We start from the raw sequence: 27248 nt of genomic DNA on the forward strand, positions 1-27248 counted from the left end.
ATGTCACTGACGTCTGACATCTCAAGTGCTTTTTTCTGTTATCAGAAGGCTGGATCAGTCTCATGTCAGGTTGAACCACAGATATACCGGCTTTATTGCTATATTTATTTGAAGTTGGACATATTGGTGACAACATTTAGCATTACAACAAACACCACTCTAATCACAAATTACAATTAGGATTTCATTGCATTAAGATTTGATGATAAACCTTTTTCTGAATTACTGACCAATTTCTATAAAAAGCATATGCTTGAACTGTACTCAAAAGGACCCTTCCAGTCTGTTAGTCTCCTCTAGGTTAGAAGTTAAAAGTTGACACCAATTCATAACAAAAACACAATTTGCAAACTGACCTTTAAAAAAAAAAAAGGAAAAAAAAAAGGAAAAAAGTAAAGTGGTTTTATTGTTCCGCTCCCCCTCTCAGTGCAAAGTTAACATAACTTCTGGTCTTTGAGATACAATCAATATAATAGTCTCTTTGAACCTTTGGCCTTTGTACCAGTCATTGCAGCTTTTCTGGTGCTTTAATGGAATTGGCTTAGTAAACTTTATTTTTTATTTTTTTCTTTAACATTCATCTGCAAATACAAACTGATCACATAAGGCAACATTTTCCCCCATCTTGTTTCTCATAAGCGTATTCGTTTGGAAGCTTGCATCTCTCAGCAACACTTCCTTCCTCTTTTCCTCCTGTCTCGGTCTCTCTGAGCATTGATGTGGACTGTGTCCTCTCTCTCCCTTTCCCTCTCCGCACGATTCTGGCTCTGTTTCTTGGCACGGAGGACCATGTGAGTGAAGGCCATAAACATCTAAAATGGAGACGGGAGGAAGCACAAGAAACGACAACAGCTGTGAACCCAATTGTTCATTGTGTGATGGTAAATAAGGGAGAAATAAAACAGACTGCGCAGCTGACTCGAGTGTTTCTCTCAAGACATTAAAACACAACACAGCCAGCAAGTGCAAAGGACCAGCTTGCTGCAACTGGCTTGAAACAACAAAAACACATTTTTCATTAATTGATGCACCATTCCTTCCCCACGGCAGACAGCAACCTGACGGCTGCTCTTTGTGAGCAAGCTCACCTCTTCCACATTGATGTTCTCTTTGGCACTGGTCTCGAATACGCGGACCCCCACAGACTCCCCAAAACGCATCGCATCCCCAGTTTCTACTTGCTTCTTGGCTGGGTCGTCGTTCTTGTTACCCACTGAATACAGAGAATGCAAGCAAAAATTATTTCCTCATTTCTGCACTTTTTAGAAGTCAAGACAGGTTTCTGAGTTTTACCAACATTCTCCCAGGAGTTCATCTGTTGCCAACGTTTCAGGCTGCCTCTATTGCTCTACACGAATGTCTCATTTTAATAATAATAATAATGAATTTTTTTTGTGGACACCTTTCAAAACACTCAAGGACACCTTACAGAACACAGTTAAAGAAAACAAGCAGCACTGTATCAGACAGCGTAAAATCAAAAAGCAGGGTAGACAATAAAAAGTTAACACAATAGATAAGTATAAAATCAACATCTGCACAAAACTCAATGAAGCATGGATCAGACTGAATATGACAGTTTGAAACAGAGTTGTGGACTCGAGTCACATGACTTGGACTCGAGTGTGACTCGAGTCACAAATTTGATGACTTGCGACTTGACTTGCCAAAATGAAAATTACTTGAGACTTGACATCTATGACTTGGACTTGAGCTGAATGACTCGAGAGAATTGTTTGAGTGTTTTCTCAATGTTTATGCGGGATGCACCTCTCTCGTATTTTATTTATTTTATTTTGTAATCATTCTTCATTTCCAGCACACACACAATTACCTACGCACGGGCATTGCGTAGGGCCAATCAAACGTTTAGATGGGCGGGAAAACAAAAATACTCAAATCTAATTGGAGGTACCATCATGCTACTCAAAAACTAACGTCACCTCTACTCAACATGAGCGCGGAGAGTTTGCAATCATGGCAAGTGCAGCTGCTGGAACGATTCCAAAAATAATTATTTACGGCTATAAGAACTTCAAAGTTGTTGGGAAGAAAAGCACTACTGTTTGTAAAACATGTGCAGCGAAATTATCAGATGGGATTTCAACAACGTCAAACTTTGTGCATCATCTGAAAAACCACAAAGAGAAGTAAGTTTGTTTGCTAGCCTACAGGTACAGTAGCGTGTGAGTGGTCAGACACACACACAGACCCAATCTGCCCGTTCGGAATACGCCAGGCTGTATCGCCCGAACATCGTCCCAATCTCTTCTCGAAAATACAATTGAACGTACTGTTCTGTTTCAGAACACCTAACAGCGAATATTCACTCATGTTGGCCCAGTGGGCAAACCATGTCTGGGCGATGTAGCAGTCACCGGAATGAATTAGCATACCCCCTGTTGCCCCCTGATAATTAGCTAATCAAACACTGTTTCAGTGCATGGTTTCACGTATCATACTATAATATAACATGATATAGTTTTAAATATGCGTAATATAATGCCGTTCTCGAGAAAATCAGCCCATTCCGAACAGGCACTGAACTAGTGGTATTCAATCGTGATTATGTTTACACTGTTTTTAATTGAGCATTTAGACTTGATGCTCCGAATTATGTGCTACCGACGACTCCTGCCGAGGGACTACATATGCAAATTAGCTTATAGCTAATTCTGGTGCAATATATTTACTGTGCATTGTCCCTGTCAAGTAAACAAATAAATAAAAAATATTAAAGTATCTCCATGATTCAAATTAATCAAGTTATATACTGTCTTTGGAAAGATTTTTCTCCATTGAATTATAAACATTTATAAATACATTTACTTGTTTCATGAAACCAAAATTAATACCTATAATTTCCTATATTACAACACTTTTTGTATGGCACAATGGCAATTGAAATAATGCTCAGAGCATGACACACAGTGCACTGCACCCAATATGAAACATAGCCTACTAAGCATAGGCTTAGATTAGAGCCATGGGGTAGTAGGTTATTTCACAAAGCTGGCTAACTAGGTAAGCCTCACTTCTGCGCAGAGTGAACCCCGGAACAGCTCTTTTTACTTCAATCCATGTTCCAGATCTGAAAGGTTTCCAGGGTTTACTTTGCGCAGATGTCAGGCATCATACTCAGTTAGCCAGCTTTGTGAAATACTCCCTTGTGTCTAGTCCAGTGATTCTAAAACCTCCATGGCTGTGACCAAAAACACACCCCTATATATTTTAATGTACGCTTATTAAGTACACATCGTCACGTACATCGGTACTTAATAAGCGTACATAAGTAGGGTGTGCCTTTCGTCACACACAGCCCATGTATTTATTGAATTACACCAACAGCACCCCTGATTCCACTAATCTAGGGAGTCAAATAATTAAAGGTAGGGAAGGCGATTTTTTTCAGAAGCACTTTTTGTTATATTTTTTGCAATTCTCTTTACATCCCGACAGCAATCAATAAATAAAATGCTCTGACACTAAATTAAAAAAATAAAAGAGTAATCTGTGGAAGTCGCAGGACCGTAATAAACCCATCCAATCATTTTAAGGTGTCCGGTTAAAATGATTGGATGGCCTACCTGCCTGTCAACCTACCTCCAGCAGTAGGCTAGTCAGGCAGTGCGTGTTTTGGAGGAGTGGCTTTGGAGGGAGGCGATAAAGCCCTAGCCAACTTGATATTTTGCAAGTGCAATGAATTGTAGGTCGAACTAGACAAGCAGAGAGAGTGTTTGTTTATTGTGTATTGGAATGATCAATGTGTTTTGTATTGTTATTAAGAGTTGTGTGCTCATTTGTGATTTAGAGTGTGCCTTTTATTATTTCTTAGATCTAAAACAAAATCCAACTGTTGTCCAAATTTTAACACAATAAAATAACAATTATTTCTAACATTATCTGTGGTTTATTTATGTACTATTGTAATGAAACAATTTAATATTACCTGAATTTAAAAAAAATGTGTTAAATTGGTATACAACACCCTACATTTGAGACTTGATGACTTGACACCTGAAATTAGGGACTTGTGACTTGACCTGAGCTCGGTGACTTGGGACTTGCCCTTCATGACTTGGGACTTGACTTGAGACTCGAAGGTTAAGACTTGAGACTTAATTATGACTTGCATAACAGTGACTTGGTCACAACTCTGGTTTGAAAAGGTATGTTTTAAGATGGGATTTGAAGGTTGAAAGAGTCAATGTTGCGAATGTCTTGTGGGAGAGAGTTCCATAGGCAGGGGGCAGAATGACTGAAGGCTCTAGTCCCATGGTAGTCAAGCGGGCCGATGGTGTAGTGAGTTGGAGAGCAGAAGAGGATCTGAGAGTGCAGGAGGGCGTGCGGATATGAAGGAGTTCGGAAGGGTATGAAGGAGCTAAGTTGAATGATTCTAACACAAACAATTTAAAAATGTCTATTTATCTGTCTTTTTTTTACCCACAATAAGCAAATAAATAAAATAGGCCAAATGTTTTCAATAATCAGTATATCAAAGCATTTACTAAACGCGCTATTTTGAAATTCAAGACTGTGGACAATTGAAGTGGGAGGGTAAGACTGCTTCAGAAAGTGATCTAAGAACAACGCCAATCCCCCACCGCTTCAAGGAGAATGTAGAGGAGACATTGTGACAAATGCCAAAATTCACTGAGGAGATCAGATAAACCTCTATTGCGACCCACAAAAAAAGATGAAAGACTCACCCATGATCTTACAGACGCTATCACAATTCTGGGAGATCTCATTCAACCACCTCTTAACATTTACAAAGGACTCTGGATTTGTCACGTCATAAACAATGATGACACCATGGGTGTTTCTGTAGTACCTGGGAAAGGGAAGATGACAGGGAAATCATTTACGACTACAGCGATACCACAGCTTCACGTTTCATCATTTGGTCCTAAACAAATATGCAAGCAGGCCTGCTGCCTGTAAATGTATTTGGTGCATAAAAAGAACAACACGGGTTCCCCACCCTGACTTGGATGTAACAATTCATTACTTTTTACACATCTTCCTGTGACTACGGTGGAACATTTCCATGACCCATATATCCGTTTTCCTCCCTGGCAACATTGGTGCCATTTTTCAGCTACAGAAGGTTTTGAACAGTTATTTACTCTGGCTGCAACTCCACTACTCACAAAGCACTCAATTTCCTGTTACAAAATGACACCTAAATGACAATTTTCCACGTTCAGAGATCATTTATTTGCTGGACTGAAATTTCAAATACTACTTTACATATATACTAAAAACATTTCATGGTGATACTGTCCCTGAAACACTTGTTGATCTTGATGTTAAAACAGGGACATGACTAGTACTGCAGACCGTCAGGGCCTACACTCTGTAACTAACATTAGACAGGTCTAGGAGCAATTCAATTCTAGTTATTTCCACTAATGAGAGGAAAAACTGTCATGCATTTTGAATCGTTCATTACTACCCGTTTCATCAGCGCCACATTATGAGTCAACTTAATTGGTTGTGTGTGTGAATGTTGCCTACAGTTAAGGTCAAACTTATTAGCCCGCTTTCTGAAATCAAACAAAACCCTTAACTTTTGGGTCCTGGACTGTTCCGATGGCATCTGGACACTGCTTGGCATCCTGTGCATCATATTCTTCATAAATGTTATGTCCATTATAATTCTGTTATCCTCTTTCAATGTTGTATTATGTAAATTGCGTGAACACAACATCCATTGCACGCTGTCCATCTTGGGAGAGAGATCCCTCCTCTGTTGCTCTTCCTGAGGTGTCTTTCTATTTTTTCAACCTGTTAAAGGTTTCTTTTTAGGGAGTTGTTCCTTATCCGATGAGAGGGTCTAAGGACAGGATGTTGTGTTGCTGTTAAGCCCACTGAGGCAAATTTGTAATTTGTGATATTGGGCTATAAAAATAAAATTGATTTGATTTGAACTTTTCCATGGAAATGACCATAACCAAAAGTGTTGATAGTTTAACTGCTTCCAAAAGAACAAAGACAAAATCTCCACTAAGCTTGATTAAGATATTTTACCGATGCGCCGAATTGAAACAAGAAAAAACATAAATGACAAGGCCAAAATTATTAGCCCTCTGACAATTAATAGTCAATAGTGTAACCTTTCTGACTCACAACTGACAGCAACCTCTTATGGTAGTTACTAACTAGGTTGGCACATGTCTCTTGAGGGATCTTAGCCCATTCTTCCATGGCAAATTGTTCCAGCTCATCCAAATTGCATGGTTTTCGAGCATGGACATTAACCTTGAGCTCCCGCCACAGATTCTCAATAGGATTGAGATCTCGGCTCTGAGAGGGCCACTCCAGGACCTTGATTTTGGTGTCCTTCAAAAGGTTTTGGACCAACTTGGATGTATGCTTTGGGTCACTGTCTTGTTGGAAGACCCAGCAGCGGCCTAACGCTAGACTGGCAGCAGATTTCTTTATGTTATCCTTCAAAATGTCAACATAATCTTCTTTCTTCATGATCCCATGCACCTGAACAAGGTTCCCTGTGCCTGAAGCAGCAAAACAGCCTCACAGCGCTATGCTCCCACCACCATGTTTAACTGTGGCAACTGTGTTTTTAGGGTTGAAGGCCTCTCCCTTTCTTTGCCAAACAAAAGCAACATCCATGTGCCCAAACAGCTCAAGTTTAGTCTCATCAGACCAAAGGACAGACTTCCAAAACTCACACCTATGTTTCAAATGTTCACGGGCAAACTTCAGTCTGGCTTTGATGTGCCGCTGTGTGAGCAATGGAGTTTTTCTTGGACGATGACCTCGAAGCCCACCACGATGAAGAGCCCTCACAACAGTTTTCCTTGAAACATCAAGTCCAGAAGAGGCCAGTTCAGCAACAATCATCTTGACAGAGATCCGGGGATTGTAGTTGACATCTCTGACTATTTTCCTCTCCAAAGTTTTTGAAATCTTGCACTTTCGACCACACCCAGGTTTGTTTCTAACAGAATTTGTCTCCTTGTGCTTTGCAATAATGCAACATACAGCTGTTCTAGACACTGTGAAACGCTTGGACATGGCAGTATAGCCTTCCCGCTTAAGATGAGCATCCACCATCTTCTTTCTGAGTTCCAGACTGATTTCTTTACGTTTTGGCATGATGAAATTACTTCTTACCAAGAATTTAAGAGTAGTCCCTCTCAATCAAGTGCTCAGGTGTGTTTAAAAAAAAAAAAATCACTTGGGAGCCAATAATTTTGACCACCTCAATTTTCACTACATTTGGTATAAAGCAAACCTGGAAATTTATTTTACATTCCAAAATGTACCAAATAGCGGCCTTAACATTGATGAATGTTTTACTATGTAAAGTTTTATGAATGATGCAAACATTGGGTAGAATTTTAGGGAAATGTTCCATAGTGCCTTGGGGGCTAATAATTTAGACCTTAGCTGTATGTTAGGGCTCCAGAATAACAGCTCCAGCAGATCATTTAGCAACAACAATATTTCTGTTCCATCTGTTCTATGTAGAGAAATTTGGTATGGTATGTCTTTTGAAAATAGTGACTACTAAACCCCCCCAGGATACATACATACACAAAATGTATAATGCATATGTAATCATTATGTGGTAACATTACGTTGATGTGATGGTTCTAAATCTCTCCTGGCCCGCTGTGTCCCAGATCTGGAGTTTGACTCGCTCCCCGTCAATATCCACTGTCCGGATTTTGAAGTCCACACCGATGGTTGTGATGTAACTGCCTGCACAAGACACAGAAACAATCAGACAACACCAAGTTGTCCCTCCCTCTCTCTAAAACACACACACCCTTGAAATATATACATAAAAAAAAGTGCGCACATCTCATCCCTCTTAAGAAACCTATATACACCATGTTAAAAAGAAGTTTAGAACTACATCTATGGATACACCAATTTCATTTTTTTTTTACTGCCACCATTTCAAAGTAGACTGTAGGTAAATATCAAGTGTTGATGCAATCAATTCATTTCTATTAATATTTTTCTATTCAAAACAAACACCGTTATAGATGGGTGGACAATAACGATTGAGATCAAAATCATTTTATTAGTAATTTCTCATTCTATATATGTAAATTAAAAAAAAATCAAGAATGATTAAATTTTATTTCTGATATGCTATACGGGGCTATTTGTATTAGAATTGAGGTAAAACTCTCTGCCACCCGTTCCTTATTATAACACCATATTGGTGCATCCCTTACATTACCATTATCTGCCAGACAACAGAGGATGTTTTGACTCACCGGAGAAGGAGTTATCTGCAAAGCGGAGCAGAAGACTGCTTTTCCCCACATCTAGGACGGGGAGATCAGAGCAAAAAGATTAACAACTTATCATTTTGGAGCAAATAAATCAGATGTTCAAATAAGGAAAAGCCATTCCCTTTGTCAAGAAAAGCCTTTTTCAATCATGTAATAACCTTGACCTGCTGAGTGACTGGATAAGGAATATGATCACTACAATGCAGAAAAAAAAAGATTAAATGGAAACGGTGGTAAACAAAACTTAGTGAAATGAATGATCATGAACTGTAAGGGGAAAGCCAAAGAAAAAATTCAGATAGATCACATATCTGAATAATCTACTGAACATTGAGCCAAGTGAACTGGTGGTAACTTGTTGGAACAAGACTTCATAGAGCACAACGGAATGAAGAGGCGACTATATGCCCACTTATAAAAGGGCTTTATTTACTTGACTTAAGGAATATTAATTTTATGTACTCTGCAAAATAAAAAGTCAAAATCCACTAACTGGAGTCTCCAATGATGAGCAGTTTGAAGAGATGATTGTAGTCCTTCCCGGCCATATTACCACGTAGCTGGTTTAAACAGTTTCTCCTTATTTTGTCAGTGGGCACTAGGGATGATGGTCAAATGTCCCAAATACAAATAAAACGTATCTCTTACAAATGTTACAAGTTCAGAGTAGCGCAAAGCTTTCTCCAAAAAATAGAAGCATTCCCAGAACAAGAAAATTACTTTTCCAGTTGATTTTTCCCAGTTTTAGATTTGGTCTATGCTTGAGGTACAGCTTAAATGTTCATATCATCTTCTTTAGTTTCATAGTGCAAGGTTGGCTCACAGAATATGGAGCATTCTGCATTTGTGATCGACACTTGACTGCTAAATGGCATGTGGTCCCAGCTTATCTCCAGTTGCTCCCAGTATACACTCCAGTGGGGGATTTCCAGCTCATGACATACAAATTTTACAACCCATTAAGTATACTGTCAGCTTTGGGTTCCATAATCACTCAACACTCTTTTTCCTTTGGCAGTAGTCAGATTAGATTCCCATGTTAGATGGCAACTGGACCATGCTCATTACTTGGCAGTGATGAACATGTCCTTTCACATGGAACTACAAGCCAAGATGTTGAGAGTTGTAGATCCAAGTCCCCAAGATGAGAGGATTGGCGTTTGCCGACTGCTGCTGTGCCAGTTGCATTAAAGTGGGTTTTCCAGTGCACGCCGACTAATCCAGTTTAAGCATTAGAGTCCTTTCCTTGACTGCACACTCATCATTTGTACGACAAGATGCGCTCAGATCCCACAGAGAGCAGTTCTTTTTTTAATGCACACATCAGCTATGTAACGGTTACGTCCAATAAAATGTCTTCATCCAGTCCCTTTATTTCACTTCCTCTGATTGCTGTACAAAATGACAAGTCCTCTCTGTTGTAGTCTCAATAGAGTCTCCTGCTTCTTAACCGTTTGGTCCATGTTCAGAATGACACTAAAACAAGGGAATAAAAGAAAAAAAAAGGAAAAGCCAGTGGGTTAAATAAGCAGCCTGAGACTAAAACACATCAATAGAGCAACTCTGCATTGTCTTCGTTTCAAGTCATTCATGAATCCAAGTGTCCTTATTGCAGGCAGCCCCTCCCTCACCCGAGCTCTTCAAACAACAGCTGAGTCACTAAATATAACTTCCCCATCCTGCTTTATCCTTGAATACACCCCAATCTCCTTCCACCTCATCGATTAAAAAGTCCCTTGGGAAAACCTAGTTTCAACGAAACCTAAAACACGCAGGTAATGGGTTAGTGTAAAGAACTTGACTGTGAAACTGCCGTTGATTGCCGTCGTCTGGTTGCACTAAAAAAAACCCAAACAAAAAACAGCGATGCCAGCGACCGCCAAGTAATTTTCCATGAAAACAGGAACGATCCCTGCCTTTTCAAAACAGTTTGTCCGATAGCCTTTTGCTAATGCCTGCTAACGAAGGATGGATAGACCATGTCAACACATTATGCTAACGCTACATAAGTTAGCTCTCGGTCCAGACTGCTGATGACTCCCTAAATCCAGCTGCTGGGTTTCTTGGCTCACCATTTTATCATTTGAACACCTGTGCAGCGGAGCAGACTCGGTCGGTCTTCATTAACAGCGGATAAAGCTGGCCTTCCTTTGCTAGCCGTATAAGGCAGTTAGATAGGCTCGTCTATTTCGGACAGGGGTGTCGTGGCCCTGACCTCGGCCTGGCCGCAGACTTTCTCTTCACTAAACAGACTTCCAAGACCCGAGAAACACGCCAAACTTCGCTCCGTAGTAACTTCTGCGCTGACCAGCGCAGGAAACTTACCTCACCGAAATGCTCAACTGCGGGTCGCGTCGGCTTCTCTGGCGGCTGTTATTGTTCCCGGGGTCATGTTCCGGGATTAAATCCGAAACGGGGTTAATTCACTTTCCAGTTAGTGTTTCTGGGGCCGGCGTCCCAACCCGGACCACACCTGACGGAGTAATGCAGCTGAATTGAGTGACTAACATCTTCTCTGTGGCCTCAGTATCATGTGACTCAAACCACGCCCCCCTCCGACCGTTTGCTGTGTTGCACAAGGCAGTCACCGAGTATGACTCTTCACAATTAACTCAACGTTTATTGTAAATCTGTGCATTTTACTGGAATTCATTTTTAAAAGGATATTCATGTCAGATATATCACACTGTGTCGTCTTTGCATGGTTTGAGGTCCAGAGAAAAGAATATAGTTGTCACAGTTTGGTTTAACAACGCATCAGTCCTGTATTCTATTTTTGTGTTATTTATATTTTTGATATAATCTGACTGTAATGAATTTTTTTTCTTCAAATTTATGTAACAAAATGTAAAAATAAAAAAGATTCTTCTTTTTCAGAGGACAGACTGTGCTTAGGACAGATAAGACAGCCAGAGTAAATAGTTCATTGTTTTTTAGATGTTGCTGGGACACAAACCAGGGCCTGATCAACCCTGGCTGGGTCGCCTGAGCGAGGGTGTATAATGTCGAAAAACCTGAAACACCCAAAGACCTCAGGAGATATTACTGATGATGTGTCCCAGTGCATCCTAGGATATATCTTCGAATCATCAATCATTTATTATGTTTTTAGATACAATTCAAAATTGAAGTCTTGATGAATGAATGGATTGTAGCTGGAGTCTCTGGATATTAAACATGAAGTTTTAGAAAGAGGTTTATAAAGAATATTTTATTGTCATGAAAAAACATCATATTGGAACCCAGAATAGGGTGGCACGGTGGCACAGCAAGAAGGTCCTGGGTAGCCCAACCTTGGGGTCCAGGGTAGTCCAACCTTGGGGGTCATCCTCTGTGTGGAGTTTGCATGTTTTCCCCATGTCTGCGTGGGTTCCCTCCCACAGTCCAAAGACATGTACATCAGGTGAATTGGCATTACTAAAATTGCCCCTAGGTATGAATGCGTGTGTGTGTGTGAGCTCTGTGTGATGGCCTTGCGGCCTGTCCAGGGTGTCTCCTTGCCTGCTGCCCAATGACTGCTGGGATAAACTCCAGGATCCCCGTGACCCTGAGAGCAGGATAAGGAGTTTGGATAATGGATGGATGGATGGAACCCAGAATAACTGCTCTTACAGCTGCAAAAACAACGTATAATAACTTCGAAAATTACACTAACAAGGACATCGTTTATTCTCCTACAAGTTTCTGTAAAACTATCAAATCAATTTCATCAGGTATTTTAAAAATCAGTCAGCTGGTGCGTGCGTGTGTCTTTGTTTAGAAGGACAGAGAAAATGCTCTGTAAGACAGGTTGGTGAATACATCTATATGATCACTGCTGCCTCCAACTGTCAGCACCTGCAAAAGACAAGAAGTTGTACATTTTCATAAATCTTTATTTATATCTGGCTTCTTTCTAAACAGGTATTATCAGAATGTTAGAAATATGAGCTATTCCAATACAGTGGGACCCATGAGTGGTAAAATATTATGGTCACATTTGATAATCAAAACCATTCACTTCCTAAGGGACAACCTTGCACTATGTGCTTTACAAGCTGCCTCACCCTGTGCTCAGTACTGTTGGTGTTGAATGCCAGTGTATTAAGGGAGTGGGGTGTGCAGGGGATCTGGGCTTTGACCTCCCCACCAAGAAGACAGTGGGACACGCACTGGCCCTCACCAACTGAAAGGATCTACAGCGAAGAACAAAGAGAGGCAAAAGGTGAAACATCCACTACTATAGCCTTGAAAATAATTAAAACACATAGAAAACTCGTGTTTTAATTTTAAAACCCCATGAAACTTTTCGTGCACAAAGATAACAAATCAGCCTGGACAATGGAGGGTAAGTGTGTATGCACCCACAATAAACATAGAGACACACATCCTTACACATATTTGATGAGCTCACCATGTCTTGGTAGAATGTCGCTTGTCGTTGGCAGCCTGACAGCGGGAAGACAGAGGTGGGGGACATGGAACGAAGATGCCACAGAGATAAGGATGGACCGCCTCCACATAGCTGGAGAACAGGGAAACAGACATCAAGACCATCACTGCAGAAATAATGTTTCTTTTAGTAAACACTTAATTTCTATATATATCAATAAGACGAATGTAAAAACAACATGACATACTTGCTATCAATGCTTGCTAAGTATGAGCTAGAGGCTTGAGAGCAAAGGGAGTGCTTTCTTGTAACAGAGAAGATGGAGAATTGAAACAAGGAACAAGGGGATGTGAGTCACATTATCTTGCAAGGATAACATGTTGAATACAGAAATATGAGACATTCCAAAGTTGTCGTAAGCCGTAACAGCTACCCTAGACACGAAAACAACTTCAGTACAACTTTTATAAGAAGTCAGTACATCTGTACAGGTAAAGAACATTTTCACAAGCCAATGAGTGCCACACTGTTCAAAGGTAAAGGTTTGGTCTACCGATGGTGGAAGAGGGCAGTCAATGAGGTACAGCTTCTTACCATCCAGTCAGAGTCAGTGGTAAGGCAGCTGATCCATTTGCCATACTGGGGACGGGCACAGCTCTATTTACCCCATCGGGAGTTCAGGGAGACAGACAGTTAATCGCTTTTTTCTTCTTGGTTTAAAGGTTGTTTAAAAAAAAAAAAAATTATGTGAGCCATATTTTTCCACATATTGTGCTGAATGAAGAAGTTTCAGTCATTTTGCAAGCACATGAAGATGCTCTAAAGAAAGGGGTCCATGAATTAGCTCTCTTAGAACAATCACAACTAATCTGAAAAGTTTTGCAAGTAATGACTATTTGTGAATGACTAATTAGTGAAATATGGCTCTACTTTTCAGTTTCCACTTGAGAAATGCTTCCCTCCCCTACTAACCCTTAAATGTTGAATGGTATCTCCAATTACATCATATGACAAACTCACTTCTTACCTCATATTTGTAAACCTCAATGCAGTGAACAGATTGGCCAGTCCTACAGTCTATGGAAAGAAAATGGAGAATTTTTTTTACATGCTTAGCGAGCACCAATGCATGAATGACAGAAGCGAGCAGCTCAATGGGCCCGCATGGCCGTCACTCACCCCAGATCCTCACAGCGCCATCCTCCCCGCCTGATAGTATCTCTGCCTCCCTCTCCCTCACACTCAAACAGTGGATGTAGTCTGTGTGTCCCTGTAAAACAGACTAGAGAGACAAGAAAGAATCAACAGCTACACACAGCGAGATAGAGAGAGGGAGGGAGAGAGACAGAGAGAGAGACAGAGAGAAGGACATTTGGAATAGAAGATATGTCTAGACTTCTGCAGCATAATTCAATTCAATCTTTACCATCAATCTTTGCTTTTTTTATGTTTCCCAGACCTTAAAAACACCATGTTCCAGATCCATGATGTGGATGTTGTTGTCTCCTCCACCAGCTACTAGGCTGTTGTCCTGAGACCAGCAAAGGAGAGACAGAGGAGAGAGAGGGCATACAGAGAGTGACTGACTAGAATTCATCCCAATCAAACATTTACATTTCAAAACACAACATAAAAAAGTTCTATTTCGACTCAGTTGTTTTTAACAGAGTCAAATGACCTCCTGGGTCTGACTGGACAATAATAAGCTGTCGTATTCAACTGTACTCACTCTGGAGTTGAGAACTACGGAATTTATCTCTGGGATCTCCAGGCTGGATCTGAGGAGGGAGATAAAACAATGACCCTTTTTTGTAGCCTGCATACCCTTAAGGCCCACACATATATGTGTGTACACGCACACGAAAACATATAGAGCAGCTACAAAGACACCATACAAACAAATTCCACGTAAGGCGTGCAGTCAATAAACACGTCACAAAAAGACACTGTATACATGTGCACACTATATGCGCGCGCACACACACACACACACACACACACACACACACACACACACACACACACACACACACACACACACACACACACACACACACAGAAACAACTGCCTGCCATTTCTCACTTGTAATTAGGTCTTCGCGTCCACGCAGCTTTTGCATTCTGGGGAAAAAAAATTGGCATAAAAAGCAACAATTAAACAATACCCCAAAATGTCTACGTTTCTACAAGTTATCCTACAGACCCATTTTAGACACAGCCATGAACAACAGCTTAGAACAAAGCAATACCACAAATGCCAGCCTTGGCATTGAACTCACATCCTTTAGCGATGGACACTTAGTTCAAGGTCTTAACTATGGACCATGGCTGGCACTCCTTCCAGATGTTCAAGTTCACAGGGTTCTAGCAGAACTCTTAAATCCTCCATCCTCCCCCAGACTCTCTTAAAAGTCATAATTTTGGAGCATGTGTGCTACATACTGCCTATTATGTGTTGTGTAGTCAGCCATGTTTAAAATGTACTTTGATGTCTTTTTGAGTCACGTGAAAGCCCTACCCAAAATTCTATTATGGCACCCCCTGTCTGACCACCACTATCACAACAAGCGTTCATTACTAATGGATTTGACAATAATTTCCTCAATTTGTCCACGCTCACGATATGAGGGCTAACATTATGTAGAAAATAACCAAGGCTCAGCATTTTCGGTTTTTATTTTTCAAAGCCATCCAGCATGCCTAATTTCGCCCCAAGAGGACACTGTTACATAACCTCACATGAACAGGAACAACTTTTGATCCATGGAAACATAAAATCCGGGCTAAAATCAGTTTAAAAATCTGGGAATTTTTCGGTGAAAACCGAAAACGCTGAGCCTTGAAAATAACTATAAATATAGGAAATAAAGCAGACTTTTCTTTTTTCCCCTCGGATTCCACCCCCGCCTTTTTTCTCCCCAGTTGTACCCGTCTAATTACCCCTCTCTTCCGAGCTGTCCTGGTTGCTGCTCCCCCCCTCTGCCGATCCGGAGAGGGCTGCAGACTACCACATACTTCCTCTGATACACGTGGAGTCCCCAACCGCTTCTTTTCACCTGACAGTGAAGAGTTTCGCCAGGGGGCCCTAGCATGTGGGAGGATCCCGCTATTCCCCCCAGTTCCCCCTCCCCCCTGAACAGGCGCCCTGACCAACCAGAGGAGGCGCTAGTGCAGCGACCAGGACACATACCCACATCCGGCTTCCTGTTCGCAGACATGGCCAATTGTGTCTCTAGGGACGCCTAACCAAGCCGGAGGTAACATGGGGATTCGAACCGGCGATCCCCATGTTGGTAGGCAACGGAATAGACTCCTACGCTACCTGAAAGCAGACTTTTCTAATGCTTGGTTAAGAAGGTTCAGAAAATAACAACTTACCAACTTTAAACTTTGTACCAACGCCTGTGAAATACCAAATCTTAGACCAGCTTTCAGGCAAACAGACTGCCCACCTCCCACCTCCAGTCCCTCCTCTTCCTTACCTTTTTTATAAGTTCAGCCCAACTCCAGCCACTGATCTCTCCGTTGCCAGCGCTGATGAGGTGAGTCTCTGTGGAGAGAATTGAGAAGACGGGCCCCTCGTGTGCTGGGAGAGGAAAAGGAAAAAGAAGAAATGAGACCAAGATGTGCCAAATCGATCATTAGGCTCCATTTGGCAGAACACTCCAGCGTTTCCTCAGCATTGGGACAGGATTACATGTTAGCCCCTGTATTGGTCCCCATTTTTTTTCCAGTGGTTGTTGTAAGTTCGACAGTAGTAAAGGTTTGGGTGAATTACGTAAAGCGGACGCCTTTGTTTTGGTGTCTTTTTTGTGTTTTCTATAAACAAGGTTGTAAAGCACAGGTTTCATTTGTAACTGCTCTCTAGCAGTGGCGGTCTCATACCTACTGTGGTGACCCCAAATATCAATCAGCTCACTGGTGCATACACATTAAAGAGGATGAAGCAGGGTATACATTGCAGAGATCTTTGAATAACAGCTAACACAATCATCTAACCAATCAGAGGCGGGTTTCCCCAAATACATGTTGTAAATCTAGATGAATGGTTCACACCGTTGACACAAGATTTCCTGCAAATAACTGGAGTGTCATGGAGCGCTCCCAGCGCCTCTCTACCCCTCATTGCACTGGTGGTCTAAATGAGACACCCGACTAGTCTCTGCAGTTGCAGATGACGTTGGACAAACCTCATTAGGCTCTGTGGCATCATACACTTGCCCACAACCCTTCCTCACCTCCCTCTCCCCACCAAGCTTTGGACCTGTGCTGAGAAAGATATGCCCTTGCCATTGAGGCCAAGTCTTTGGAAACGCAGGCTAGCTTTACACAGTGGGTATCATCTTTTAAATCACTCCGCCAAACCTGTTTCTTATAAAATTGCTCTTTTTCTTTTCTTCTGACTCACCCTGTTTTGGAAAATGCCACATGAAGTAACTTTACCATAATTATTATCATCAATCAATACTACTACTACTACTACTACTGATAATAATAATATGCTTTTAGAACCAGTTATTACTCTATATCTGAATGAGTGTGTTAAGTACCCTGCCTTGCACACACACCAGAAAGATAAATGATCGGTCAAATAAGAATGCTTCGTCGACATGCCTTCAAGTCCTCTTTTCAACATTTGAATAAAAATGTAGATTGAGACATTACATACTGGAGGAAAAAGTCTTCCTGGCCTTTAGAATTAAATGGATAGTTCCACTTAAACCACAAACCACCACCACTACCGAAAACAATTAAAACCACAAATTTGACAGAACAGAACATCGATCTCCAAAGAAATGGGAAAATGCTTTTTTTGGTTGCCTCCAGCTATTGCTTTTAACAAAGTTGGAAGAATAATCATGTCAAGTGCTCTCTTGTGATCCCATATCATATCACGTTTCTCTGCGAGCTATCATTGTCAAAATTCAAGATAAATCTCATAACCTCCATTTTTTAAAGATTAATTTTTTCGGCATTTTCCACTTTATTTGACAGTGATAGGAGAGAAACAGGAAAGGCAGAAGAAAGTGAGGGGATGATATGCAGCAAAGGGCCAGATTCGAACCCAGGCCACTGCAGTAAGGATGGTATAGTAGATGAGTTGAGTTCTCCTCATCGGGGAGAATGGGTGTGAAGAGGGATTGCTCTGCAGCCACAAAGCTGTCTGTGCCCTCAGGAGGCTTTGTGGGCCTAATTCAATAAAACGTGTGATTGTAGGCTCCTTTGAAAACCCCAATGACAGCACTGCTCTGCCCCTCCCCCCAAAGTGAAAGTAATATTTTCCTTGTGGTCTTTTTAAAAAAAAAAAATTTCCCCCCATTTTCTCCCCAATTATATCCTGCCAATTACCCCACTCTTCCGAGCCATCCCGGTCACTGCTCCACCCCCTCTGCCAATCCGGGAGGGCTGCAGACTACCACATGCCTCCTCTGATACGTGGCGTCGCCAGCCACTTCTTCTCACCTGACAGTGAGGTGTTTCGCCAGGAGGACGTGGTGCATGGGAGGATCACGCAATTCCCCACCCCCGACCAGGCGCCCCGACCGACCAGAGGAGGCGCTAGTGTAGCAACCAGGACACACACCCACATCCAGCTTCCCACTCATAGATACGGCCAATTGTGTCTGTAGGGATGCCCGACCAAGCCAGAGGTAACACGGGGATTTGAACCAGCGATCCCCGCGTTGGTAGGCAATGGAATAGACCGCCACACCATCCGGACACCCCCTTTTCTTGTTGTCTTAACACTGGAATAGCTTTTACTTCTCGCTTTAAAAAGTTTGCAGGCACAATATCTGAAAAAACAGGCCACTCTTCACATATAAAGGGCATCTGATAAGGCCAAGTTCACACTATACGACATTCGAAGTCATCAGATCGCTGTGCTGTTCACACTACACAACTTGCTGTGGGAATCTCTAAATCTTCGTGGTTTTCACACCACATGACTGATGGGCGAAAATGGGTCACACACTACAAGATCTTTCACCAGTAATCCCCGAAGATCTGGTCTGTTTGGTCTCCAAACTACGTTTTGTCATGAAAACATGTTGTGACACGTGAGAAGTGACACGGGAAATGATGCAATACCTTGCGCGAGACAGGATTTTTTTTCTTCCAAAAATGGATGTCTTCCAGAAACAAGCGCTCCAAGTTTTTTTTTTTTTTTTTTTTTGCTGTAAATCAGCGCACAAAGAAGAAAAAGAAAAGAAAATGTGTGAAAGAATGGATTGGGATGCACGGGCAACAAGGATTATCTGTTCTGCAGAGAGATGCATTTTATGCACTTTTTTCCTGTGTGTGTTTCTATAGGTTTTTCCATTGATTCAATGCCTATAGTACAGAATATCTTGTATGGTTTCAAGACACAGTATATACAAGTTGCATATACTTTGTGATGCAATCGCTTCAATTTGCATGTTCAGACAGGCTATTTTTTGCAAACTTTGTTGCAAACATTTATTGAAAGCTAACAGTAAACATTAGTAAAATAAATACTAACTTGTGTGACAAAATCAAAAAGCAACAGCGTAGCAATTTCATTACAATTTAAAAATTAAAAAACATTCCACCTATATAAAAATATTAAATCAAATACTGACACCGTAAACAAAATTGATTAAGCACAGCTTTTCACTGGCTTTCATTCTGATCATTGGCTGTAGCTCAGCGGCACCCTCATTACCAGTCACAACACGTTTCACACTACAGAATGTGGACTCCCTGACAGGTCTACATATTTAGCCTGCTAGATATCTGGGATGGGTCTGCAAAGCTTCGGCGAAGCCTGTCGACTCGTGTCTTTGAATTCACACATAGCGATCAAGTGGTGATTTGTGAGCGCCAAGCCGACGCCGATTTGCCTCCGATTTGGGGCTGTTTTTGGGGAGCTCCAAAAACTGCCAGGGAGTGGAAAATTGGGAGTTAGAATTGTGTAGTGTGAACTAAAAATTCATCTTTTTGGCCCTTTCCTAGCAGAGAGATGCTTTGGGGAAAGCCCGTCTGGATTCGGTTCATGAACTTGAAGAGGCTGAGTTGTTCACTTTGTGTAAATCACAAGAGCACATCAACAAACTACAAGTCAGAGCGGTGTGTCTCTTTGGACAACAACATGGCAAACAAATAGCTGCACTGAACCTTTATTGTAGACTTCAAATGGACAAAGATAATAACCCACCTGTGAAGGTTAGGACTGGTTTTTGGCTGAGTGCGTTTGCTTCAGGGCTGAGCGCCGAAGAGAGGCTGGAGAGAGTTGGAATTAGAACAAAATTAATATAGATTAATGTCATCACACCGTGGCAGCAAATTGATAAAAGATGGAATGACACAAATCAACATAACTAGCTATGATTCCTAAACTCTGATGAAGCCTGTATAGTCAGACATTATTTATTCAAGAACGTTTCAACACTTCACCATCTCTGACCTGAAAAGTGCTATCTCTCCATAGTTGTTGCCGGCTGCCAGGAAGCGGCCACAGGGAGAGAAACTCTGAGAGAAGACGGACATGTGGAGAAGCTGGAGGAGAAGAAACAGAGGAGAGGACATTGTGATTTGGGCAGCAACCACGGTGACCCACTGGTTAGCACTGTTGCCTCACAGCAAAAAGGTACTGGGTTCGAACCCCAGGCCGTCCCATGTCCTTTCTGTGTGGAGTTTGCATGTTCTCCCCGTGTCTGCGTGGGTTTCCTCCGGGTGCTCCGGTTTCCTCCCACCATCAAAAAGACATGCATGTTAGGGTTAATACTCCTTTCTCTGTCCCTGAGCAAGGCAATGGAAAGAAGAACTGGAGTTGGTCCCCGGGTGCTGAAGCTGCCCACTGCTCCTATACACTAGGTTGGGAAGTCAAATTTATGAATGAGAACATTCACAGACATGAAGTCAAATTTATTGTAACCTGTAAAATGACTAAATAAAGTGGCTTTCTTTCATTTCATTACATTTGAAATTTTTGACCAAAATATACAATCAAATTGAAACCATCACCTCCACTGTTACATTTTCCAAAACAGTGGCTGGATGTTGTCAATAATTGATGTGGGTTTAAGAAGAAAAGGGGGGGGGTTGTAGTGAAGTTAGCACTGATACACATCTCTTTTTTTACACTAGGTTCAGCTGTAATCTCAGAAGTCCCAGAGCCATTCAATTCAAATCAACACTAAAACAGTCCCAATCCTTAAGCTCACACCACCCACCTTTTTCACCACACAACATTCGTTCATTTAGATGAGACAGCCAATCCTGCACATTTGAAATGGCCACGCAGCAATTATGAAATGGTACTGTGTTGAGGTACATTGAAGGTAACTGGGTGGAATGAGCTGTGGACGGTGTAATTATCCAACAATAACTCAGCTGATATTTCAGCATGGACACTTCCTCTATTCATAGGCCCTTATTTTAAATCTTGCAGCCCACTGAAAACCACAAAGGAAAAAAGACCATCTACTGCTGGACCAGGACAGTTCTCTGACTGACAGCTGCTGCCTATTTCTGACAACAATGATACTTGTTGGCCTATGTCTACTCTTATCTCCCAAATATGCAAATTCAACATTAACCTTTGTTTTTGTACTAAAAACTTCATCTTTAGTTGACCACTTGTGCATTCAACTCCAATTCAACACATACATATAGTATCTATAAAAAGCTTGAGATACGTTTCTCATTTGCTCTTGTGAAGTTGGAGGCTTATATGCCACTGGGTGAATCAACCCAAGACAGAGACTTTGTATCTTGAAGGGATTTCTATAATGACAGTAAACAGTCTGATTCAGTTCTCTCCTTCCATTCATCCCTGCCTAGTTGGAGAAATTGCACAGCCCCATCCTTCCTGGTCCCCCTGGCAACACATAGCGCTACTATCACTTTTCTTTTTTCTGAGCTGAGGGTATTTTCATTTTTTGGAAAGGTTTCATGTGCAAATACTAAGCCCCCCCCCCCCATGACCCTACTAGGCAGTACTACTAAATCTTGCTGCTGTGTACTCACAGCAAGTGTCAACCTCAGCACATGTTTGTTTTTTTTTGGCATTTTTTATGAGACAGCTACAGTGAAAGTCGAACAGGAATTGGGGAGAGAGAGGGGTATGACATACAACAAAGATCGCTGGCTGAACTGAGCTACGGAGGTGCCCCACATCTTATTTATTTATTTTAATATCTTGAACAGGTTAGATAAAGAAAAATTGAGAACGAACAGTTTTCATACAGAAGAAAATGTACATCCGGAAGCTCTCAAGGCCAATTATGGAATACATCTGTGCAGAGGGTGTAATGCACACAGGCGCCGCATCAGCGGGGGCGCCAAAAGTACAGTGTACAGTAAACAATTTCTAGTTACAGGCCTATTTGTTTTTTAAAAGTTTAATATTTATAAATATTATTACTTAGATGAGAATTTTGGATTAGAATATATAGTTACATGTTATATTTTTTAATTATAATAAAAAAAATTTGCGTGTGGTCTTTTGGCGCCCCCGCTGATGCGGCATCTGTGTGCATTGCACCCTCTGCACCCTCCCTCGTTGCGCCCCTGCATCTGTGTCATTATACCAGGCACACTGGACTCACTGAAATTTGTGTATCATACTAAAAGGCATGAGGATGACAGTATTGCGCTCACACTGCATAAGGAAATTTCCTACCTAGAGGCGAAGCAGGGCTACTCAGTGAGGATGCTGTTTTTTGATTACAGTTCATTTGATCTAACATCTAATGTTATCAAAAGTGTCACCACATATCATCGAAAGCGTAGATCTTCAAATCAAAATTGTCAACTAATACAATTATTCCAATTAATATTTCATTCATTGGTAGCTCTAAAGTTCGGCCTACTACAGAACACTCCAACAAGATGCTAAACTTTGGTTTCATAAATATCAGATCACTGTCTACACATACATAGACGACTGGGTAAGCCTAGTGAATCACAGGTGGTTTGCTGCCTAACCTGAGAAACATATACTGCAAGATGCGTGCAGCAAAGACTAAGAAGATTATCGCTGATCCCACGCACAAGGGCCGTAGTCTCTTCACCAAGAAGCAGTCTAAAAGAAAGCCTGGACACATCAGCATTACGCCAAATACCAACTGCCCAAGGGACAACTTCCGGAAACTGCAGCTGCACGATATATTGTTTTAGCATTGTCATCGCCATGTGCGCATGCGCAACAGTCACATCGAAGGACGTGCAATGTGAAGTAATGCAAATTAATACAAGCACCTCATGCTACAACTTTTTGCTGCCTTATACAAAAGGAAAACCCGCAGAGTTCTCATTTTCCATGGCTAATCTACAAGAGAAGTCTGTCTGATATAACATAATTTACTGACTTAATGCTCGGAATTTCGTCATTTCTCGCTCCATTTGGACAAATGACACATGGACGTGTTCGTCTGCTTCTTGGCCATGCACAGTTCTGTTATATTCATGGCACTGCGATTAATCTGCGGACTGGGTGAGCTGAGCCATGGAAATTAACATTGTGATTAATAGTGGATGGGTTGCTGGTGGATGAAATAACACATAAGTAATGAGGAAAATATTAATTACATTCTCTAAAATGTGAACATATTTTAAGCTTAATTTTTCGTCAGGCACGAATTAGTAGACTAGACTCCCATTGTACCAAATGTGGCATTCATTTGCCTTAAGCAGCATCCATCCATTATCCAAACTGCTTATCCTTCTCAGGGTCGCAGGGATGCGGGAGCCTATCCCAGCAGTCATTGGGCAACAGGCGGGAGACACCCTGGACAGGCCGCTAGGCCATCACACAGGGCCGACATACACACACACACACACACACACACACACACACACACACACACACACACACACACACACACACACACACACACACACACACACACACATTCATACCTAGGCGCAATTTAGTATGCCCGATTCCCCTGACCTACATGTCTTTGGGCTGTGGGAGGAAACCAGAGCACCTGGAGGAAACTCACGCAGACACGAGGAGAACATGCAAACTCCACACAAAGGATGAACCGGGACGACCCCCAAGACTGGACTACCCCAGGGCTCGAACTCAGAACCTTCTTGTTGTGAGGCGACCGCGCTAACCATTGCGACTCCTTAAGCAGCAATGGGGGCAAAAAAGAACTGAGAGAAAATTAAAAAAAGAGAACTGGGGAAAAATAGAGGGGGCAGAAAAATTTTGTGTGGGACGAGTCCAGTGCTGGGTATGTCCTATGCAACAGCTGCGAAGAGCTCTATGTAGGTATAGGACAGCCACAAAACTGGTACCTCAAACTGGTCCCTGCATTACTATTATCGGCCATCGCTCCGAGTTGTCTGTCTGGCTCCATCTCCTCCTCTTCCCATACGAAGGGTGAAAAAGGCACTGTTCCCTTTTCACAATTTCCCTACAACTCCCCTACAAAATCACCCCAATCATTCTAGAATGATTAATTCTTTCCCAATAGAAAGTTTCTGTATTTTTTCATATCGCAATATACACTCACCGGCCACTTTATTAGGCACACCTGTCCAACTGCAAATTTATAATCAGCCAGTCACATGGCAGCAACTCAATGCATTTAGGCATGTAGACATGGTCAAGACGATCTGCTGCAGTTCAAACTGAGCATCAGAATGGGGAAGAAAGGTGATTTAAGTGACTTTGAACGTGGCATGGTTGTTGGTGCCAGACAGGCTAGTCTGAGTATTTCAGAAACTGCTGATCTACTGGGATTTTCACGCACAACCATCTCTAGGGTTTACAGAGAATGGTCCGAAAAAGAGAAAATATCCAGTGAGCGGCAGTTCTGTGGGCGAAAATGCCTTGTTGATGCCAGAGGTCAGAGGAGAATGGCCAGACTGGTTCGAGCTGATAGAAAGGCAACAGTAACTCAAATAACCACTCATTACAACCGAGGTATGCAGAAGAGCATCTCTGAATGCACAACACGTCGAACCTTGAGGCAGATGGGCTACAGCAGCAGAAGACCACACCGGGTGCCACTCCTGTCAGCTAAGAACAGGAAACTGAGGCTACAATTCGCACAGGCTCACCAAAATTGGAAAATTGAAGATTGGAAAAACGTTGCCTGGTCTGATGAGTCTCGATTTCTGCTACAACATTCGGATGGTAGGGTCAGAATTTGGCATCAACAACATGAAACCATGGATCCATCCTGCCTTGTATCAACGGTTCAGGCTGGTGGTGGTGGTGTAATGGTGTGGGGGATATTTTCTTGGCACACTTTGGGCCCCTTAGTACCAATTGAGCATCGTGTCAACGCCACAGCCTACCTGAGTATTGTTGCTGACCATGTCCATCCCTTTATGACCACAGTGTTCCCTTCTTCTGATGGCTACTTCCAGCAGGATAACGCGCCTTGTTGAATCTATGCCACGAAGGATTAAGGCAGTTCTGAAGGCAAAAGGGGGTCCAACCTGGTACTACCAAGGTGTACCTAATAAAGTGGCCAGTAAGTGTATATCACAGAGAAAAAAGATATTGTAATATGAGTTTTTTCCTATATCATGCAGTCCTACTGGAGACTGACCAGACATGCTCCACCCCATCACATACCCAAACCCTACATACATCTAACCCACCAACCCATCCACAGAACAAACACACCAACTGCAATGGACATTATCCACCAACTGCACTGGATTTTACCTTCCTTACACCTCCACCAACCAATGGACAGAAACTCCCCACCATCACACCAGACGTATCCAGATGTTATCCCAATCAGGACAAGAGTTTTGCACGGAACTGGTCTTTACGCCCTCACAAACCACTTGCAACCACTGGATGGACACCCACCCCATCACCACTACCTCCACCAACAACACTGGATATTATCTCAATCAGGACTACTAGAACTTTGCATATGTCACTATGTAGTGCCCCGTGTCTGCGTGGGTTTCCTCTGGGGGCCCCGGTTTCCTCCCACAGTCCAAAGACATGTAGTTAGGTGAATCGGTCATACTAAATTGTCCCTAGGTAAGAATGTGTGTGTGTGTGTGTGTGTGATGGCCTGGCGGCTTGTCCAGGGTGTCTCCCCAATGACTGCTGGAATAGGCTCCAGCATCCCAGCGACCCTGAGAGCAGGATAAGCGGTTCAGATAATGGATGGACGGAGTATGCAGTGCAATACACTGCTACTGCTACTCTACTGACATGACACTTGAGCTTCACGGATTAGTGTTTAATTTACAGCTTCTAAACTTTTTTTAAATGCCGTTTATATATTGTGTATTCATTTTTAATGCATATTTGTATACATGATATTACGATTACCATTTGTACAACCTTGAAAGCAAGATATGGGAAAATGACTCTCACTACACATGCACCATTTGTATGTAATCAGCAAAGGAAAGACTGACCACTAGAAACCATTTACCAATACATGATTAATCGATCTTTCGGAGCTCTCTGCTGTCGCTGGAATTTGACATACACCGCAACACATAAGGAACTCTGCGAATTTAGAGATAGTTGATAGCTCAAAAGTTGGAAGAAAAGAACAACGAACCATAATGGCTTTCCTTCCTAACGTGCTGGAATCAACCCAGTATAGAGGTTCTTTCTCAAGCATGCAAGTCCTTTGCGACCTTTTTTTCTTTTATCCAGAATACCTTTCTTCCAACTAGCATTGGAAATTGTGGGGAACTCACACAAATAAATTTAAAAAAAATTCACAGAAACGCAGACTTCTATGTAAAATCTAGATTTCGTGTGGCGTTCTGTTTTAAGCCTCGAAAGCAGATTTTCGGCATCAGCGTCATTATTACTTATGTATACAGCACAAAGATTATGAGTTTACTCGATAGTGTTTTTTACTACAGGAGCAAGAACACAACATTGAGATAATAGCCAAACCACTAATCGGCGATGCCTTTGTGTGATTCGTGCCATAAAATCATTTTAGAAACATTACCTCAATCGGACCCATGCTGAAAAGAGAACAATTTATACACTACTAAGGAAACCGATTAACTCGGGCGACAAGATATGACGTTCATTCGTCGTACATTTGACGTACAGTCGAAAAGGACTCTGGGACTTGAAGTGAAAAAGTTTTTACACCGCTTTGATTAACGACGAAAGATGCGTGGCTGGCCAAACCTCTTCGATTGACTTGGCTTTCAAATTGTTCAACTAAAAGAGAAACGTTATTAATTATGTGTGAAATCAACGGGGACTTTATATGATTACACAATTAGCTAAATTTGCATTTCAAAACTTCCTGAAACACAGGTGCTCCCCAGTCTCCTTCCATGTCTTAATTGGTAGTTATTTAACAGCGTTTAAAACACGAAACTAATTGATCGCGGCTGGTTGGTGAAGAATAGGCCTTTTGGCAACGTTCCTAACAAATCAGAATAAATTGACATTCTGCATTATTATTTAACAAAATATAACTTTAATATCCTCAAACTTTACACAAAATAATCGTCCAATCAAAAACTCACACAATGTGCCAAGTCATTGAGTCAGCAAAAGTTCTGCTCATTTTAAGTTGCTGTCTGGATGACAATCAACTAACGCTTAAAAAAGAAAGGGGGGGGGGTGTCACAATAATGTAAACGAAGGTGGGTTGCTGGGCTCAACT

At 41.8% G+C, this 27248-nt stretch overlaps 2 protein-coding genes across 3 annotated transcripts; both read right to left on the reverse strand.

Annotated features, from left to right (window-relative positions):
- Positions 1-75: 75 nt before the first annotated feature.
- Positions 76-10797, reverse strand: si:dkey-16l2.16 (ras-related protein Rab-35). 2 transcript variants are annotated; one of them, XM_056287864.1, is made up of 7 exons: positions 10607-10797; positions 8770-9752; positions 8259-8309; positions 7608-7731; positions 4710-4834; positions 1089-1213; positions 76-812 (listed from the first exon to the last, which is right to left on the reverse strand). In XM_056287864.1, exons 2-7 carry the CDS (start codon positions 8822-8824, stop codon positions 666-668), a joined length of 627 nt encoding a protein of 208 aa, XP_056143839.1. In that variant the 5' UTR covers positions 8825-9752; positions 10607-10797; the 3' UTR covers positions 76-665. The 2 variants fall into 2 exon arrangements, with proteins under 2 accessions (XP_056143839.1, XP_056143838.1); XM_056287863.1 differs by having other exon boundaries at positions 10602-10797.
- Positions 10798-11478: 681 nt separating this feature from the next.
- thoc6 (THO complex 6) lies at positions 11479-26656 on the reverse strand. Its single transcript, XM_056288102.1, has 13 exons — positions 26574-26656; positions 20075-20166; positions 19826-19890; positions 16131-16234; positions 14732-14769; positions 14378-14426; positions 14108-14179; positions 13828-13930; positions 13676-13725; positions 13243-13305; positions 12670-12780; positions 12323-12451; positions 11479-12113 (listed from the first exon to the last, which is right to left on the reverse strand). The coding sequence occupies exons 1-13, from the start codon at positions 26586-26588 to the stop codon at positions 12033-12035; spliced, it is 972 nt and encodes a 323-aa protein (XP_056144077.1). The 5' UTR covers positions 26589-26656; the 3' UTR covers positions 11479-12032.
- Positions 26657-27248: the final 592 nt, after the last annotated feature.

The sequence above is a fragment of the Lampris incognitus genome, chromosome 10 (assembly GCF_029633865.1).
Source record: "Lampris incognitus isolate fLamInc1 chromosome 10, fLamInc1.hap2, whole genome shotgun sequence".
Taxonomy (NCBI): Eukaryota; Metazoa; Chordata; class Actinopteri; order Lampriformes; family Lampridae; genus Lampris; species Lampris incognitus.